This window comes from Mus pahari, chromosome 13 (genome assembly GCF_900095145.1).
Source record: "Mus pahari chromosome 13, PAHARI_EIJ_v1.1, whole genome shotgun sequence".
Taxonomy (NCBI): Eukaryota; Metazoa; Chordata; class Mammalia; order Rodentia; family Muridae; genus Mus; species Mus pahari.
The window spans coordinates 43,624,721-43,644,017 of NC_034602.1; the positions used below are offsets into that span (position 1 = coordinate 43,624,721).

At 38.3% G+C, this 19,297-nt stretch overlaps 1 protein-coding gene across 5 annotated transcripts in view; it reads right to left on the bottom strand.

The window, feature by feature from the left end:
• Positions 1-19,297, bottom strand: part of Ppargc1a (PPARG coactivator 1 alpha) — a 655,760-nt gene that overhangs the window by 34,654 nt on the left and 601,809 nt on the right. For all 5 annotated transcript variants that reach the window (XM_029545307.1, XM_029545309.1, XM_029545308.1 and 2 more), the window contains 5 exons: positions 9,340-9,534; positions 6,971-7,093; positions 5,885-6,089; positions 1,424-1,469; positions 1,241-1,314 (listed from right to left, as the gene is read on the bottom strand). In XM_029545307.1, coding sequence (XP_029401167.1) covers positions 1,241-1,314; positions 1,424-1,469; positions 5,885-6,089; positions 6,971-7,093; positions 9,340-9,534 — 643 coding nt within the window. The remainder of the gene's footprint in view (positions 1-1,240; positions 1,315-1,423; positions 1,470-5,884; positions 6,090-6,970; positions 7,094-9,339; positions 9,535-19,297) is intronic.

A 19,297-nucleotide genomic window follows, 5' to 3' on the forward strand; every position in this document is an offset into this window, starting at 1 on the left:
TGAAATTAAACTTAGCAACAATGACCGTGATACGTGTAGGCACCATAGTTCTGGTTGAAAGTATCTTGTCTAACTTACTCTTCCTTTATCCTTATCAGCAATAGCCAGAGTCAAGAACTCTCTGGTTTAGACATCCTAAGATTCACTCTGTGGTGGATGTTAAGAGCCTCAACCTAAAGCACCATTTGCAATCAACTCATAAGTGTGTATAGGAACCCTTAGGTAGTCAAAGAGTTTGTCTTAGCTCCTTTGTCTCCATGTGACACAAGAGCTAGACAGAGAAGTTCAAAACTCTCAAAGGATGAAGACAAGGCCTCTTGCTGGAAAATATACAAGAACACTGTGGCTTGCTGAAAGGCCATATTTTCAATTTTCTCCTTAGCTTGAAAGATAAAAATACTACAGATAGATAGATAGATGGATAGATAGATAGATAGATAGATAGATAGATAGATAGAGAAAAAGATAGATGATAGATGGATAGATAGATAGATGAATGGATAGATATGTAGGTAGATAGATAGATGATAGATAGATGGATAGATAGATAGATAGATGATAGATAGATAGATGGATAGATGTATATGATAGTATTATGCTGCTAAATGTGGCAAACATTGAGAAAATACACACAAAGTACTGATAATAAATCTGAATACAAGCATTGCCTCTGTTTTCCACCTTGGTTCCCTTTTACACATTATTTAATATCACTAACTTTTATTTTCTCATCTCAAAATTGAAAACAAAACAAAACCTACCCCTATCCTCATGCGGTCACTGTCGGCTCCACTGAAAGCATTTAGATGTCAAGCACACTTACTGGGTGGGAAATTAAAGATGTAAATTAAGTTCAAAATACATTGTATAAAATTCTCAAAGAATTTATAAAAGATATAAATTGATTTAAATAATAAGAAACTGGAAAAAGTTCAGTTCTCATCCTACTAATGTCTGGCTGTCTTAACCTAAAGTAGTGCTCTTTGAGAATCCATGACAAATGCATGCATGAGAAGGTCTGGGCTCCTTCTGATAATGAGTCAATGCTATCTCTTTAAAACATTTTTCAATTCAAGGTTGCTTTTGTTTTTGTTTTTGAAGTAAGCAACTGAAGACACTTGGCAGATATCTTCTTATCCAGTTCCACTTGTACCTTCTTTCAGTTGATCCCTCCTAAAACATAGCCCAGTATTGAATATGTATGTCACAGAGAGAAAGACTGACTGAAAGCAAAGCTTACCTGCAGTTCCAGAGAGTTCCACACTTAAGGTTCGCTCAATAGTCTTGTTCTCAAATGGGGAACCCTTGGGGTCACTGGAAGATATGGCACATTTATAAAAACAAACTGAAATGGAGTTGCTGTAGCCAAATGTATTAGAACCCCCTTCCCTTTCTGAAAATGCTTGCATTTCTTAATACTTACTTTGGTGACTCTGGGGTCAGAGGAAGAGATAAAGTTGTTGGTTTGGCTAAAGGAAAGAAGAAGAAACTAATTATAAAATATTGAGTCTTTTTCAGATCGACTTTCTGCTATGTTTAAGTAAGAAACAACCAGGCAACTGGAAGAATAAACTAAGGAAACCCCAGATTGTTGGATAAAAGTCAGACTATAGTCTGTTATGCTAAAACAAACTCCCAAACGACATTTGAATCAGTGCAATAGCATTAGAGAACACATACAATCACAGAATTTTCCAACAAATGCACCATCTCGTTAAGGACACAAAATTTGCATCATACCATCAAAGAGAAATATTGTTTTCTGTTTTTAATTTGGAATCAGTACACGGTTTGTTTAGACAAGGAAACAGCAGACTAACTACAAGGTGACAGATCGTTATGAATATTCAGTTGATTTTACTCCTAAAACGTATAGTTTTATATCTAGCTCTGAGAATAGGAAATTTCTATGAGATGACTAAGGCTCAAGTAATAACCATCCTATTCACTGAAAATTAGTTGAGCGATGATGACAAATTGTGGCCATTGACCCAGATGGCTTAAATGGAGTTTGCATCCCAAATCTGATAGACAACAAAAGACATCCTAGTTGTCAGTTAAAAGATCAAAGGATATTTTTCTAAAGCTCACTATTCCATTCTCTCCTTAAGTGTCACCTGATCTCACTCCCTTCGGTGTCTTTTCTCAACAAGAAATGCATGAGTAAGAACCTCCCCATTCTGATAGGTTAGCTGCTCCTCCATGTCAGTCCTCTACTTTGAGTGGGAAGAATATAGATGATGAGAAATATATTATGTATATATATGCTTATCTATGGAGATGTATGCATGTAAGCTTTTGTCTTTTTTTTTTTCTGTTAACTACTTTCAGAAAGTCAAGAGGTAGTTAGTTACATGTGAAATGAAGATCGTAGATTTGAAACAAAGAGTCTCTACAATGGTTTCTTACTTTACGGTTGAATACTCTGAGACACAAAGATGCTAAATGATGCCTACAGGACCATAAAATGGATTCTTGCCAGATTTCAGCACTCTGATATTTCCTTCCTCCTATTATCAAAAGGAATTAAATTCAGTGCACTTTAAAGTAACTTAATCAACCCCAGTAATTAAGGTCTTTTGCAATGTAAAAATATTATTTATGTCCAAATTAGTCTGGAATAAGGTACTTTATGTGGAAAAATAGTATTTACATATTTAATTTGTGGACTAGGACTTAGTTTTTAAACAATCGAATAGTAAGTATATCATCTATCCGATGTGCATCCAGAAAATATGAAGCTCACGCTGCCTTCTACAAATTAGGTACATTGATTAATTGGCTTTTACATATATACAGATAGATGAGCTGATTGTACATTAATTTTTGAGTATGCCTAATTTAATCAGCCTTTCAAAAAGAATGAATTTATGAACAAATTTTACTCACTTTTATGGTATTTCTCTAATAGCCAGGATAATTTACACAGGTTATATAGAAAATACCATCCAATAAGGAACAACGAACTTTTAAATCATACAATAAATGCACATTGAAAAGCAGAAATGGGGATGTAGAAAAGGCACATTAAGTGCTCATACAAATGTTTCAAAAATCCAGATAGCTAGGTACAGGGAAACCTAAAGCAACAGAGGGAAAGAACTGGCCCCAAACATGCTCAATGCCAGCAGAGGCAAGTAGGAATGAAAAGTGTGCTCAAAGGGTACAGTCCTGCAGCCACCCTCAGACTAGAACCCTGACTTGACATTGGAACACACAGGTTATCTCATGAGGGCCACTAAGTTCATTTACAGGGAATGTCACTGGTGCTATTCCAAGCACTGCCTGACCACAGGATGCTAGGACCCTCACGTGATGCTTCATGAAGATGCTATTTTTGAGTGAATAGATGATACTCAGCACACACTATCAACTAGGCAATTAGCATGAGGAACTAAAAGGTACATGATGCTACAGTACAACAAAGAGTAGATCAAAAGCCCAGGCAGGAACACATGCCAACACGGGTTGAAAGTCCCCTAGCCACTCTCATCAAATGATCTCTGACTGTTCGTGTGATTCTTACTTTCTAATTTTGAATCACTTAACTAATCTTGGAGAGTAAGCACCCATTGGTTATTAATAGCATGCCAGCCTTCGTTTCTCCCAGAAATTTCTTCCAGCCTTCTAATAACTATGGCATTTCTTTTTTCATTTGAATCAGCAGGCTTTGTTCTGTGGTGAGCCTTTTAGGACTTACCACAGATTTTTACTTTAAAAAATAATAATAATAAAAAAACCCTGCATATAGCTGGTCTCCCTCAGAGCATCCATCTTCCAGGAACCTATTTAATTGTTCAATGCCATCATTTGTAAAAGTTTACAGTAATATTTACTAGTCGGTGAACTTTAAGAAAAATCTCAAAATCAAAAAGAAAAAAGAAGAGAGAGAGAGAGAGAGAGAGAGAGAGAGAGAGAGAGAGAGAGAGAGAGAGAGAGCTTTAAACCAAATGCTTATTGACCAGATTCCTGAACATGGGAATTCAAAGAGCCTGAAACTCTCAATTCAGCTCTAGGAAATGAATGGAGCATGGTGAATTGGTCAGGAGGAACCTCAAACTTTTCTCTCACTCACTGGATCAAGTTCAGGGGGCTCCATTTCCTGGGCCTCCAACATCATCAATTTGTCTACTAAAACAAAACCAACACACAAATGATGGCGAGTGTGATCAGCAGCCAGTCCTGGCAGGCAAAGCTGTAAGGGCATTTGGTCCATTTAGTGACATTTAATTCTACACAGTGACAGTCAGAGATGAACAGCAACTTTGACACACCCAACAAGGGAAGAACAAACACAAAAATCTAATGGAGAGTCAATTGAAAATCTTAAAGGAAAATCCCTAAAAGTACTCTAAAGTAGGAGGGCAGAGGAATTACAGACCCCAAGAAAAAAAATCTTAAAGTACAAATCTATTCAACTCATTAAAACTTTAAGAATTATATCATAATATTTGGCATTTGGGGCATATGAATAAACCTGTTCCTTTTTTTACCACTCACATTTGAGGACTGGAGGGCCAGAGCTAAGAAAGAAGTCTTAACTAATAATCTTCTCTCCTTCTTTCTTCTGACATGGAATAGTACGGGTAATTCTGTGAAAATGTGCTGTCAATTATTCTCTGTCACCTTGTCTAGGTTTTATATTAATGATGGAAATATTGACAGGTTGCTGCTGTTTCCTTAGCCTGCAATGACTAGTCAGCGGCATAAATGTTTTTAAACATCAAAAAAAAATCATCATCATCATCATCATCATCATCATCATCATCATCTCCTAAGCAGCAGCAGCATATCTGTATGAAATGATCATACTTCAAACAAGACAGGGACTACTTACAACCCTGAAGCTGTAGTTTTAGAGAACCGGAACCACAAGAGAGGCATGTTTGTAACGACTACAGAGTATGTCTGCTTCTAGAACATGATTCTAGGTAGTAAGCAGAAGCTGGCATCCTTTTAAAGCAACAATTACTTTCATCAAACTCTCTGCTTCCCAGACTTCAGCATTTGGGAGAGGAAGAAGTGAGAGAGAGAGAACTGTCTCTCTGCCAAGAGAGATTTTCACCAAATGTGCCTTGGAAGCTTCAGCCTTCTGGCGACATCGGGGACTAATAAAGATCAACCCAGATGTTTTCTTTAATCTACATAATATTTTCTAAATACACAAGGCAGAGGAAATCAGAAATTTCCAAAATTCTTATATGTAAAGTAAAAAAAAAAAAAAAAATCTGTGAGCATAGCAGGTAGTCTGGAGAGATGGCTCTGTGGTTAACAGCATTGGTTGCTCATCCAGAGGATCCAGGTTCAATTCCCAGCACCCACGTTGTCAGCTCACAACTGTCTATAACTCCAGTTCCAAGGCATCTGACACCCCCATAGCAATACATATAAAGTTAAATGAAAAAAATAGTTAAATAAAATAATAGTTAAAAAAAAAAAAGTAAAACGAGGATGCATTTAATCAGAGACTGTATAATGCTATTTCCTGCTTCTAGAGGTAGATGGAGGAGATCTCCAGTGTCTCATTTTTTTCCACGACTGGAAAGGGAAAATCAAAGTGCCCCACAAAGAATTGGCGAAGGATCTCACCTAACAGTCAAGGATCTCTGTAATCCAGATGTGTATAAGCCTCAAAGATATTGTGATCCCGGCAGCCCTACTCCACCCACCTAACAATCCAGGTGTCTTTAGAGCTCATTTCTCATGCTACCCATCAGCTGAACAGGATGCGATGGTCAATCTGTGTCCGTGGAAGACCTTCACACCCTGTCCCTCCCCTTGCCTCAGACAAACACAGGTGGAATGAAGTGGGGGGTCCCTGTGTTCAAACTTCACCCCTGCGTTCAGTTCAGCACCCCTGCTCGCTCTTTTGGGGCTGGTCTACCTTGAGCATGTTGCGACTGCGGTTGTGTATGGGACTTCTTTTTGGAAGCGCATTTGTCTCTGCTGCTGTTCCTGTTCTCTGTGGGTTTGGCGTGAGGAGGGTCATCGTTTGTGGTCAGATACTTGAGAAGCTCTGAGCAGGGACGTCTTTGTGGCTTTTGCTGTTGACAAATGCTCTTTGCTTTATTGCTCCATGAATTCTCGGTCTTAAAAACAAGGCATAAAGAAAGCTAAAATTAGTGAAGTGAACCTTATCAGAAAGGATATAGGTTTTCTGAAGAGATGAGATTTTTTCAGTGAAGTGCTCAGTCTAAGTGTACTGGATCTATGAGCTGTGAATAATTGTTTGCAGAACAAGGAAGAAAATTACATTTAAAATTCCTAAATGTCATTTATGCAGCTTTTTATTTCATTTCTCCTACATCCCGATGTTCCTACTCAGCAACATGTAACTAACAAGACCCTACAGCGCCTTTACTGTAAGGAAAGAAAGAAAGAAAAAAAAAAAAAGCTGCTTTAAACCTTAATTTACCACTGACTGCTGAAGCCCAGTATTCACAACTCTCTTAAGTACCCCTTAACGCTTCGCTTTCGCTCACAGCGAATGGCAAGACAAACATTGTTTAATACAGCCTGCTAACTGAATTATGTCATTGCCAGCCTTTTCTCCAATTAATGGCAGAGATGGATCTTTCACAGTGAATCTGAAACCGTCTTTCTCAGGTTAAACAGCTGGCAAAACACCCACCCTGCATCTTAAAGTCGCCCACAGACCACAGCTACCAGTCTGCCAGTAAATTGTGTTGTAGGGCAGACCACTGCTCGTATTAATCAAGTGGGAGAGGAACCACTCGTTCTGATAATCAGAAAAGCAATGCGTAAGGGGAACTCATCCTAGATTCCCTAAGCCCCAGTACAGTGTTTGGAGACACACTTTGTATCTGCTTCCCCGCTAGAGGCAGCAGCCAATCCTGGCTAAATTAATGCATACAAACTTTAGGTCTGTTTTACAGGTCCGTGCAACTCCCCCAGCTCCGCCCCTATTCTCCCCACTATTAAAAAAAAAACGCTTGCAGGCCAGGCGCACCTTAACAATGGCAGGGTTTGTTCTGATCCTGTGGGTGTGGTTTGCATGGTTCTGAGTGCTAAGACCGCTGCATTCATTGTAGCTGAGCTGAGTGTTGGCTGGTGCCAGTAAGAGCTTCTTAAGCTAGACACATACCAGAAAAAGGGAAAGTAAGAAAAGTTATACATCTTCTAAGCTTTGAATTAGTAACTAAAACTTTAATAGAATTAATTATATTTCATTCTAACTATACCACATTTAACCACAAGAACGATAAAGGAAATATTTTCATTTAAAAGAAAAGATTTTAAGACTACGGAACTACCTAGCAAAATATTTTCTCTTCTCTTATTTAAAACTTGACATTGGCATCCTTAATTTTTAAATGACTTTTGCATAGAATAATGACGCAACCATTCCTAAAGAGATCTGCAAGCAATATCAGGCTGCCTGGCCCACCAGTGCTTTGAGGGGCAGAGGTTAGGAACTAACCCTCCCTCTCTAGGCCCTTCAAGCTTGCATAGCAGTCAATGAGAACATCTGCTTCATCATGTTTCATAATTAAACATATTAAATATATGGAATCAAAATAACACATGGATTAGGGCAACGGCTATCACTGGAGCGAGAAAGGAAAGAAAGGATTTGTCAATAGAATGCTGTTCAACAGCCCACATATGAGCTATAACACCAGTCAAGTATTTATTGGTTCTGTTTGTTAGTGTCTTTGCTTTTGGAGTCAGGGCCCCGTATGCACCCCTAACAAAACTTCAACCTGGCATGCTTCTCCCTCAGCCTCCTAATAGGAGTGCCTGGATCACTGGTGGGCACTACAATGCATGGCTTTACCACTTACTGTTTTATCAACCAACTTCATTGGTGTGAGTCACTCTCAAGAGCCACCCTGCTCTGACATGTAGGATGTCTTTGACCCAACAACACTTCCCAATTGAACAAACAGTACAGATGCAAATCCTCATTTGGGAATTATGATACTAGACTACAGAGCCAGTGACACATGGAAGGCATGGTGAGTGAGGGATTATTTACACATGTAATGTTTTTCCTCAAGAGCAGACATCTTAGACTACAAAACCGAAACAAGCAAATCTCCATATGCCCATGTCAAGTTCCTTCAGACAATTTGAGAGAATCAACCTCCAAATAGCATCCCAGAGTATTTTATTAATGTTAGAACAATAGCATTCAATAATTTACACAGCACTGCTCTTCCATGAGACTTATGGCAAATGACAAATGGCTATCATATATGAGGAGACAAACTGTACTCAGAACTAATAAAATTCTGGTCAAGCATTTTGTTGAAAATAAAAGTCCCTTCTCATGGCCAACAAGTTTACTCTCCATTGCCTACCACAGATTTCAGTAACTTGGGTTGCAGAGGAGCTATTATTTTTCCATCTTCATAAAAAATGCTGATTGAAAGTCTTACGCTCCAGCATAGTGCCTGACTTTGCAATTCTGTTTTTAGAATCATAGGCAAAGACAGGTAAACATTATTATACAATCTGTTAACAGCAAAAACATGGAAAGAGAAAAAACTAAATATTTCACCATGGTGGATTGCCTAATAAATCATAGCTTCTCCATCACAAAAAAAGAAGAAAGAAAAAAACATGAAAGAAAGAAAGAAAGAAAGAAAGAAAGAAAGAAAGAAAGAAAGAAAGAAAAGAACAGTGTGTAGCCTGTAACCACTAAAAAGTTCTGCATATGCTGAAACCATATAAACAAACACCAAATAAACCAGACATGGGAAGTTGTACTTACATACTTGTGCATACATTTGTACACACACACACACACACACATACACACACACACATAATTATAATAATTGAAAAATGAGGCTATTAATTCAAGAGTGGGAAGCATGGGGAACTTAAGAGGGACATACTAGGAAGGGCTGAAGGAATGGTAGAAAATGAAGAAATTAATAAAATTCTATTTTAATTTAAAAAGCATAAAAAGAAAAATTCAATGAGATGTCCATCTTAAACCTTAAATTCAAAAAATAGTGAATCATTTTGATATAAGGTTTTAAAAATCACAGGTGAATGTTTAGTCTTTTTTTTCCTAGATCTGTACTGTAAGCTTTCCCCATGAACTTTAATAATTCTAAGACATACTATTGCGTCTACAAGAATGGTAAAAGATCGTTTTTGTAAATAATTTTCATCACACCATATAAGAAATGTACTATTAACACTTTTAATAGAGAATTATAGAATGAGCAAATCTAGGAAGGGTTGTGGGATTTTTCCCCTTTGGTCTGAATTAAGAATCCAAACTGTTCCTACACCACAGTCATGCACTGGGCAGCCAGAGGCAACTCTGACCACTGATGAGCAAGCAGTAGGAAGGGTTCTTACTAGAGACGGCTCTTCTGCCTCCTGAGGGGGAGGGGTGCCGTCAGGCATGGAGGAAGGACTGGCCTCGTTGTCAGTGGTCACGGCTCCATCTGTCAGTGCATCAAATGAGGGCAATCCGTCTTCATCCACGGGGAGACTGTCCAGTGTCTCTGTGAGGACCGCTAGCAAGTTTGCCTCATTCTCTTCATCTATCTTCTGCAGAAGCAGAAAAAAAAAATACAGAAGGCATGAGTGGGTTGACAAGAGGAAGTAGACACCATGATTGATCATCAGAGGCTGAACATGTCCAAGCCGGTGAGGAAACTGTATGAGAAATCTTCAGTGCCCATAGCAGAGCACAAAGGATGTGTCTTTCTCAAACTCTTAACTCATGTGTAGTCTGAATCATATGATTACCAAATACATCTACTGATCTTGGAGCTGTCTGGTTTGACAATCTGCTAGGCCAATTCTTAATACTGTTGTATTATAGTCATTTTTTTATATCCGTATGCCTTCTGTTTCTAACTCAGGAGATCTCAAGCCTTGAGAGAATTTTAAGCACCATCTAATCTTCATATACAGTCCCAAGATCTCTCACACAGTATGCAACTCCAAATATTTAGATAACTTTGCACCCAAACACCATCAGAAACTTGAACAGTATATACTAAGAGAATCTACACACTTTTGTGATTTCAATTATAATCTCATCACTGCGCACTCACAAATCATTTATTCCTCTCCCTGACATCCCTCCAAACTTGAGTCATAAATCTCTGCCTGATGGATACTTCCACCATATTATAGCTTTCTTGTCTCCAAAACCCAAACTTGGGACCTTTCAGAGCAAAACTGTTCTTTCTTTTAACTTCTTTAGCTTGACTACCGATTCTTCAGTTTTGTGCTCTGCAATATCTGGGTACCTTGCTTTGAAGTCAGTTGCTAAGGAAACTTTCCTTTGCAATGTATCTTAAGCAGACTCATCTCATGTGCCAGAGGTATGACACCAGCATGAGATGATTTTTAGTAGGGGGCTTCTTCGATGTATTGTAGTTCCTGCACAAACTCATTTTCATGTATGCTCATACAAAGCTAATCTTGAATTGTGCCTTCCACAGACATTATTGAATGCCTTAGTCTTTGGGGATGTCATGGTAAGGATTGAAAATAGAAAGAAAAATGAGACTGAACTCTTCCCTCTACTGGAAAGGAAAAATAGTCTATAAACAAATAACGAGATAATATTAGTTTGGGGTCTCTGTATAAAAACTGGAATGTCAGTATCTGTTCATATGTTACTGATAGGTTTGTGATTTGCATTTGTCTTTTGTTTTTGCCATGTGGTAGGTAATTAGAATTTAGGGAGACTCAAGATGGTGTCATCAGACTTTTTTGGATACTAGATTATTTTAGTAGGGGAAAAAAGAGGAAAATAATTCACTATATTTATTATTGGGAGTATAGGGAAAGATACAGAAGAGCTGGGTGGACTGAGGGTTGGGTTTTTGACTATGCATGTAATCACTCAGCCTCAGTGCTGGGCACATGGAAAAAAATCAGTCAATAGTTAGTTGAATAATTCATTGATGGTATTTATTGACACCCATAGAGAAGGGGTACACCAATTTTCTTTCTCTCTTTTAGCATTCTACATTAAATGTCCAAGTTGACCTGTTTTTGAAGGGCCTTTCTTATTTTCTTTCTTTTTTTTTTTTTTTTGTCAAATTCTGTAAGCTATGACATTAACAATATGGCTAAATTATCCCACATGATTCTATTACAAAATGCACCTAAGTTGCTGACATCTAATGAAGCTGGCGATACCCACACTTCCTCTCTCACTAGCACTGAACTCTAGTTAATTGACCTGACAAAATTACAAGAATCACAGAAAAAGACAGCTAATCAGAAAATCAAATTGTATTACTAGAGAAATTAGGCAGGGCCTTATCACTTAGACATTCTATTTTCCCAAGGGGGAAAAAAATGTTTTCCCTTATTACTGATCACTTTCTATCTGGAAGTCAAATGACAGACTGTTTTCTTTTGGATTCAAGAGGTCCAGAGGAGCCATTTTATTCTCTGTGGGTGTTAATACTTGCATGTGGCATGTCCCTTCTGTCCCTAAATTTGAGACTATAGTCATGTACTTTGGGGCACATTACAGTTTAACAAATGGATTGAATCTTAACTTCTAATGAAGAAGAGAAATCCAACCAGAACTTCACAGTCCCTTTGAAATGGCACATTTACTTCCATCAACTGAACATCCATCAAAATCTAAAGATCACAATAACAACAAACAACCCTCAGTCCACCCAGCTCTTCTGTATCTTTCCCTATACTTCCAATAATAAATATAGTGAATTATTTTCCTCTTTTTTCCCCTACTAACATAATCTAGTATCCAAAAAGTCTGATGACACCATCTTGAGTTTCCCTAAATTCTAATTACCTACCACATGGCAAAAATAAAAGACAAATGCAAATCATAAACTTATCAGTAACACTGTGTTTAAATAAAATATTCTACCAATTCTTATCAAAATAATGAAATTTACATTACTATAAGTTACTGTATTTTTCTAATAAAATAATCCTCAGAGACTTCTCAAATACACATGCAAGTCAAGGTACAGATTCACTTTCATTAAACTAGACACTTTTCATTTATACTTATCCCATTTTCAAAAAGGTTCAGTTCACTGAATTCAAAAAAGAACCAAAAAAATAATGTTTACAAATAAATGAATAATTTTGTTTACCCTGATTTAAAATGTGTGTTTGGCTTTCCAGTGGTACTACACGCTGCTATCTGCTTTCAATCACAGAATACAATAGCGCCTTGGCTCTATCCCTTATGTAAACAGACTCTGATAATTCCAATCAAGTCAAAATGACCAAGAACACTTAAATGAACTAGTTTTCACGGATTTCTTTAATAAGCACGAGTGAATGTATACCACACACAGTGGCAGAAATATTGGAGCTTGATAATGTCATAATTAATTTACAAGATCTGATTAAACCTCCAACTATTTTAATTCTCCTCTTTCCTGAAAGCACAATGGGGGGGGGGGACTTGCAAAAGGGAGGCTATTACAGAAAATGTGAAGGTGTTGCTGAAGTGCTTGGCTGGTGGAGGCTACTATTCACCCAGTACATACAGTAAGAGCAGCCATTTTTATACCATGTTAACTAAGAACATGCAATATGTATGTTTAATATTCTGGTATGCTCCAAGGCCATAATGGTTATCCTGAATTTTGGAAGAATGAATGTTATGATTCCAAAGTGTTTTTTTTTATTCATTATGAGAACCTAATGATATGCCTCTGTGTTAAAGTTCAACACATATTCTTACATGCAAAGCTGAGTAGATGCTGTCTCTCACTGTGGCAATTTCAATTAGTTTTGTGTGAGTTTCAATAGTCACTGTTCCAGAGAAGCAATGGATGTGACAAAGAGGACTCTGTTAAACAATTAATGTCACTTTCCATTATTGCTTTGGTCCCAATTTACAGAGCAAATAAATCAAAGTCACCGCAGATGAAGTACAGCAGCCTATACACACATGTCTGTTGATATGTAACAGAGAATGGCACTGCATGAGCAAGCCTGGTGACACTGCAAGGTGACACAGCCTTGGCCTTTGCCCTGATCTTCAGTCTCACTTGAAATTACAATTTTATAAAACAGAATATTTCTCAGCTCTAGCCAAAAGAGTGGCTCTCAACCTATGGGTAGAGACCTCTTTGGGGTCACATATCACATATCCCGTATATCATATATTTACAGTTCCTAACAGTAGCAGACTTACTCTTATGAAGTAGCAAGTAAATAATTTTCTGGTTGGGGTCACCACAAAGTAGGGAACTGGACTAAATGGTTTCAGCATTAGGGAGATTGAGAATCAGTGATCTAAAAGATTGAAAAGTAGAGAACGGAGAATGAGCACCACCAACACTAGTTGCGTGGAGATCACCGACTCTAGTGGATTCCTTCTAGCAGAAGAGACAGGAAAGGCCCAGTCAACCAGCATCTCTAGAGTTTCTCTGAAGCTATCAAGAGCATTTCTGGGTGGGGGCAGGTGACAGGGTGGGGGCAGGGGGCGGGGGGAAGGGTTCAACCTTGGCTTCTCCTTACACAATACAATTCTGCTATTTTTCTGACCTAAATAAAGGTCCGTGAGTCTGTAAAACTCCACTCTCCGAGGCCTCTCCAGGAAGAAAGACAACAAAACCTCAGTCCAGGTGTAAAGAATTTCCAGTGACAGATGATACATTGGCTTTTACACCGGCAAGCCCGAACCTAGAATCTGCAACAATTCCTAAGCCATGCCTCGTTGTTAATAAATAATGGTTTTGAACAGTCAACAGAATCCGGAGACTCATCCCTGCTTCTTGAGACTCCAGTGTCCTGAAATGACTTGTTCACTGAGTGTGACATAATCCAAATGGCACAGGGGAAGAAGGTAGACCATGTTCCTCTGGGTCCCTAAGATCAGCGGAAGATTTAAATCCCAGACTCCAGGACTGAACTGGGATGGCTTGCTTTGTGCACAGTAGCAAAAGGACCTTCCAACTGCTAAAGAAGAAAGACATGGTGGTTGGGCACACAGTGCATTCAGCTCATCCAGCCACATACCCTAGAGAGCAAATAAATCCACCCAATCAAGGAGAAGAGGAAGGACTCAGTCGCTAACTGACACCTGGAAGGAGAAACACAGAGGAAAACCGCATGTGGCATCCCAAAGGTTTCTAAATGCAGCCTATTATGGAAGGACTGTGCCCTGCTTATGATAGTAATTTTTTCTGCATCTTGTAGAATTGCAATTACACTCTGCATCCCCAGATTCTCACACTCGCTTGATCTCTGTTTGATAAAAATAGTTTAATAGCCATTTAATCACAGCTTCATTATCTTAGCTCTCTTAATGTGAATTAGGCCATGAGAATTCTGGCTTTCCTCATTATTCAAATCATCAATAAGAAGGAAACTGGAGGGGGGGGTCTTCTTATCACTCATTAATCAATTTCAGTTTCTTAGGAACTGTTGACTCAAAGATCAATCTGTGTGAGAGGTCACTTAACCTTCCAGCGTCTCTACTTTTCTCTATGCAAAGTTTCAGGTGTTCTGCCTCACCTCTGCTACAGAACACCTTCTTCTTCTTATGTATGTATGTATGTATGTATGTATGTATGTATGATTAATAGGAGAAAAAGTGTCACTGCAACTTGAGAATCCTTCAAGCTGGTTCTCAGAAGCATTTTCCAGTATACACACACATCATCTTGATTACCCACATTTGAACTTCTTCCTATGTGCACAATCTACCACTGGCTTTCCACCTTGGGCCAGCTTCCCCCAAGTACCCAGCATGCCTTAGGCCTCTTTCTTGCTCTATCCTGCTGATTTGGAAACAGCTAATGAAGATGAAATTAACTTCTACTTTAAGTGAGGCCTAATTAGGAAGGGAAATCTGCTAGAGTAACATCTGGTAGTGTATTCCAAAGCCAAATATAAATGACATTTTTGGATTATCCACTATTTTGGATTATTCATTCCACTACATTCTACCAGGAGTTCAAATAAGTAAATAGAGAAGTGACTTTTATGATATATTTGAAAGCCCAAATGAGGAATCTAGTTGATCATAGGCACCCTTACCTGAATCTCTCGTCATGCACAGAGTTCTTATATGAGTTGGTAGACAACAATAACAACAATCAAGTCTGCATGTATGGATTTTGAATTTGATGTGTAACAATACAGGGTTTTGAAGAAGTTTCATTCAAAGTAAAGACAATTAAGACTTGTTGTTACTATTGTTGTTGCTGTTGCTGCTGTTGTTCTTATATTCTGAAATGAAATTAAAAGACAACAATCTAGACTAAGCCCCCCCCCACACCTCCCTGTAGGGCAACCCCACTTCTCTTTTTAGTGCCTGTTTGAGTTCCCAGAGGCCTCTTGGTGGAAAGAGGAGTGAGATGTGTTGACTTTGTTCAAACAACTTTTTTCTAACTGCTTTCTTCTTTCCCTGCCTGTACTATCATAATCCACCATGATATTTCTTGCTTCTCCAAGCAGGGACACCAACAGCTGGCCTGCCTCCCTTTTCCAATGATCAACAAGAAACAGGTAAGAGCTCCACGTAGCCCACCCACACAGGGGATCCTAGACCTTTCCCCATCATGTAAGCAGAGTTCCTAAAATATCCCACTCACTTCTATTTACCATATGGTATATATAACTTAGAACAAGGAACTGACATTGAAGGCAGAGAAAACAGGACATTAAAACCCCACAAGCATATGCAAGTAAAAGACAGTAATTTCAAACAGACCTCCTTAGTTTACAGCATACATTATAAAATACTTCAGTGTGTTTTCATATTTTATAGAAGCATCAAAGGTTTGCTTATTGCCATTTATCCTTAGGACCAACAACTTCTGCTGGGTGCTAAAGTGCTAAACTTTAAGGGCCAAGAGAAAGAATACAAATTTTAAACTCATTATCTGGGTACACATACAGACCATTTAATATACATTTATAATATCCTTCTTAGATCCCACGTATGCATATATATATATGCATACATGTATATTTATTTACATGTATATTTATGTACATATATGTATATATAAAACAAGTATACATTTTAAAAACAGTATAGAGTAATACATATGTATATATGTATATATATACAAATTCTCTAGTCTGTTCTTGCATAGTTACTTGTAGTTGAATAGATAACCATATATAATCAGCACTTTATACTCTTTGTCTCAGTTATTCATTTCAACAGAGGGAGGCAATGATCAAGAACTAAGGTTAATTCTTTTAAAGGTGAAATAAAATGCAAGTAGAAATAAAATACAGGAAAATCTGAAGATCTTTTCATTCTGCATGGATATATTTAGATCTGTAGGAATCCATTTAATTCCCATGAATACATATGGCCCTACTTAAGCAAGCATAAAATTCATATTCACATCTGTACTTAGGTTCCACACGAACTTATTAACTTATATCACAATATTCATGAGTTAATAAGCATATAGGGAACATGTGGAATTCATTATTCTGAAGCCCTTGTAGGAACCAAAGTGTAAACACAGAAGTTCAATAGAATGGTTGGTGTGGGCAAAATGAGCTATTTCAGATGAGAAACAGAAAACGGATGTTTCATATCTGTTTCTCACAGTAGGAGGAAGAAGGAAGCGAGTGGTGGCAGGAAGCTCAATAAACTCAACAAGAGTCAGCAAGGCATTCCTTTTGACCTTGGATGTAAATGAAGAGAAACATCGTTGCAGAAAGTTCAATGACACCAGACAGCAGACTAAGAGAACAGATGCTCCCACTCTCAGTGCAAGCAGATGCACAGGCTCCAGTGAAGATACTTTAAATTCTGGATCCAGAATGACCATCCTCCATTGTCAACACAGAAAACTAAGTAACCATGATAAAAGTCGGTCAAGTCTCATCCCTTTCTGTGCCGGTCCCCACCCTGGCCCCTTCAGATTTCCAGAAATAAAACCCCTAATCCAAAGGGTTTACATAGTAGCCAGGTGTTCACCAAATGATTTATTATCCAAACCATGGTGACCAGCCTCACAGGGTTGACCTACACCATCACAGTTTAATTGGGGCGTGTGGTTATCCCTTTCTACGGCAGCATCATTTCAGCATTAACACCACCATTTAACTGCCTGAATTCTTGTTGACTGGTCCACAAAACATCAGGCATTCACTCCTGAGGCTTGTGCATTTGATGTTTCCTAATCCTATATGGCTCTCCTGCTAGGTGGCCACGTGTTCCACCCTCTTTTTCCTTTATTCACTCAAATAGACCCTCTCAGTGAGGACTTCCCAATGATCCTAGTCACAATCCTTGCCACCTTCCCTAGCCTATGACTCTTTTGACACTTGTCTCTACAGCTCATCGTGTATCTTAGTGACTTTGCTTGTTCATATTCTATCTAAAACAACATCTCTGAATTTGGTTAGCGTTAGTATACTTGGCTTATAGAGCTGGGAGTGCATCTGAATGGTAGAGAGGTGGACTAGTACGTAGGAAGCCGTGGGGTTTAGCACAGAAAATAAAAAGACACCAAGCATATTGGATATGGCTAATTTAAATGAATAAGAACTTTCACAGAACACCCAGAATACATTGTGACATTTCATTTTTCATTTGTTTTTTCTTTTCTCTGTAATTTCCACCTCCACCCACCCCCAGCATATTTATCTTCTTAATAATGTTTATCTTCGACTATGATTTAAAATTAGTTCGCATTCATCTCACACATACCAGATGATAGTCCAGGCAAGCAGCCAATATGTTCTTGATGGGAAAGAAGGAAATACAAAAAGTCAGGAATCTAGAAGGACTACTTCTGAAATTGCCCTTCATGGACTTGGTATCCCTATGAAAAAAAAAATCGTAATGACCTCTTTAAATACAGTGATGAATCCATCTCAGCCCTGTTTGGGGGTAGAAACTGGAACACATCACCAAGCAGCCAATTTGCAAACATTTTAGAAGAAACAGAATGGTAAAACCACTCATGAAGAGAAAATCATGCCATATAAACTTGCAATCTAAGCCCTTTGGAATCCTAGGTGACCAGAAGAGAATAAAATATTGATACAGTCTATCAAGATCGCCTGTATCACTGCATAACAGGGTCTTCTCTGAGTGGCAGGTGTGTATTCATCTTATCTTGGGACTTTAAATTGGTGTTCTGTGGAGTAGTGGTCATTAGTATAGTCGCTGTAAGAATCAATAGTGAGTATCAATTTGATGTATGTTATGCCGTTATATCACTGGATTTAAAGGCTTGTGGATTTTTAGAAAGCAATAATCCCAGTGAATTATTTAGCTTATAAATGAACAGAGGAGACATTGCCACTGCATTAAGCATACAACTGAGTCATTTGGGGTTAGTCCCAGGATTAAAAAAAAAGAAGAAGAACAAGAAAAGCAAACTGAAAAGTGTGTGTGTGTGTGTGTGTGTGTGTGTGTGAGAGAGAGAGAGAGAGAGAGAGAGAGAGAGAGAGAGAGAGAGAGAGAGGTGTGAACCTGGAGACACAAACACTTCAGTTTGCTCAATCTTCTTTGATTAAACCAAAATAAACATAATCTGTGGCTAAAAGTAATTATAAGATACTGATCATCCTCTGACGGCTGAATTTTTTTCTGTTCATTTACTGTTATAATTCTCTTGGATGGATGCTACTTTAACTTAAAGCATCAAGAAAGAACAGCTTATTTTTAAATATCGTGCTTTTATTTATCCTCTTAGAATTTCATCTCTGTATGCAACACATATTGATCATGCCCACCCTCAACCTTTGGCGACACTTTATCTTGCTACCACCTAAGTCACTTTCCCAACTCCGTGGCCTCTTCTTGTTTCCTTTTTAAATAGCTCACCGAGTCCAATTAGTGGCGGTCTGTATGTGCATAGATGTAAAGTCATCCAGTGGAGCATGGGCAACCTACCAGGGATCACACCCCAAAGAAACCCAACTGAAATCATCAACTCCCAATGGATTCCCCACCTACGAGTAGAGCATTGGATCCTCATCTAGGAGTAGAGAAGTTTGCATTCCTCCCACCCCCATCCATTTAGGGACAACAGATAGCAAGAGCACAATGTTAAGTCAGGCAATGCTATTACATAGGAGAAGCATTGAGCAAACTTCTTCAAGATGAATTCCCAACTGATCTAAGTCTGCATTTGAGTGAGAAAGAGAAAGAGAGAGGGAGCAAGAAAAAGAGAAAGAGGGAGGGAGGAGGGAGGGAGGGGAGGGAGGGAGGGAGGGAAGAGAGAGCAATTGAAGTAATAAGTGGTAATAAGTGTATTAACCCAAAAATGAGAACTTCAATGAATAAAAATTTAACTTTATAAAGTTTGCATTTCAATAGTCAAAAACTGTAACCAGCAATCACCCATAAGTCCTAGTCAGT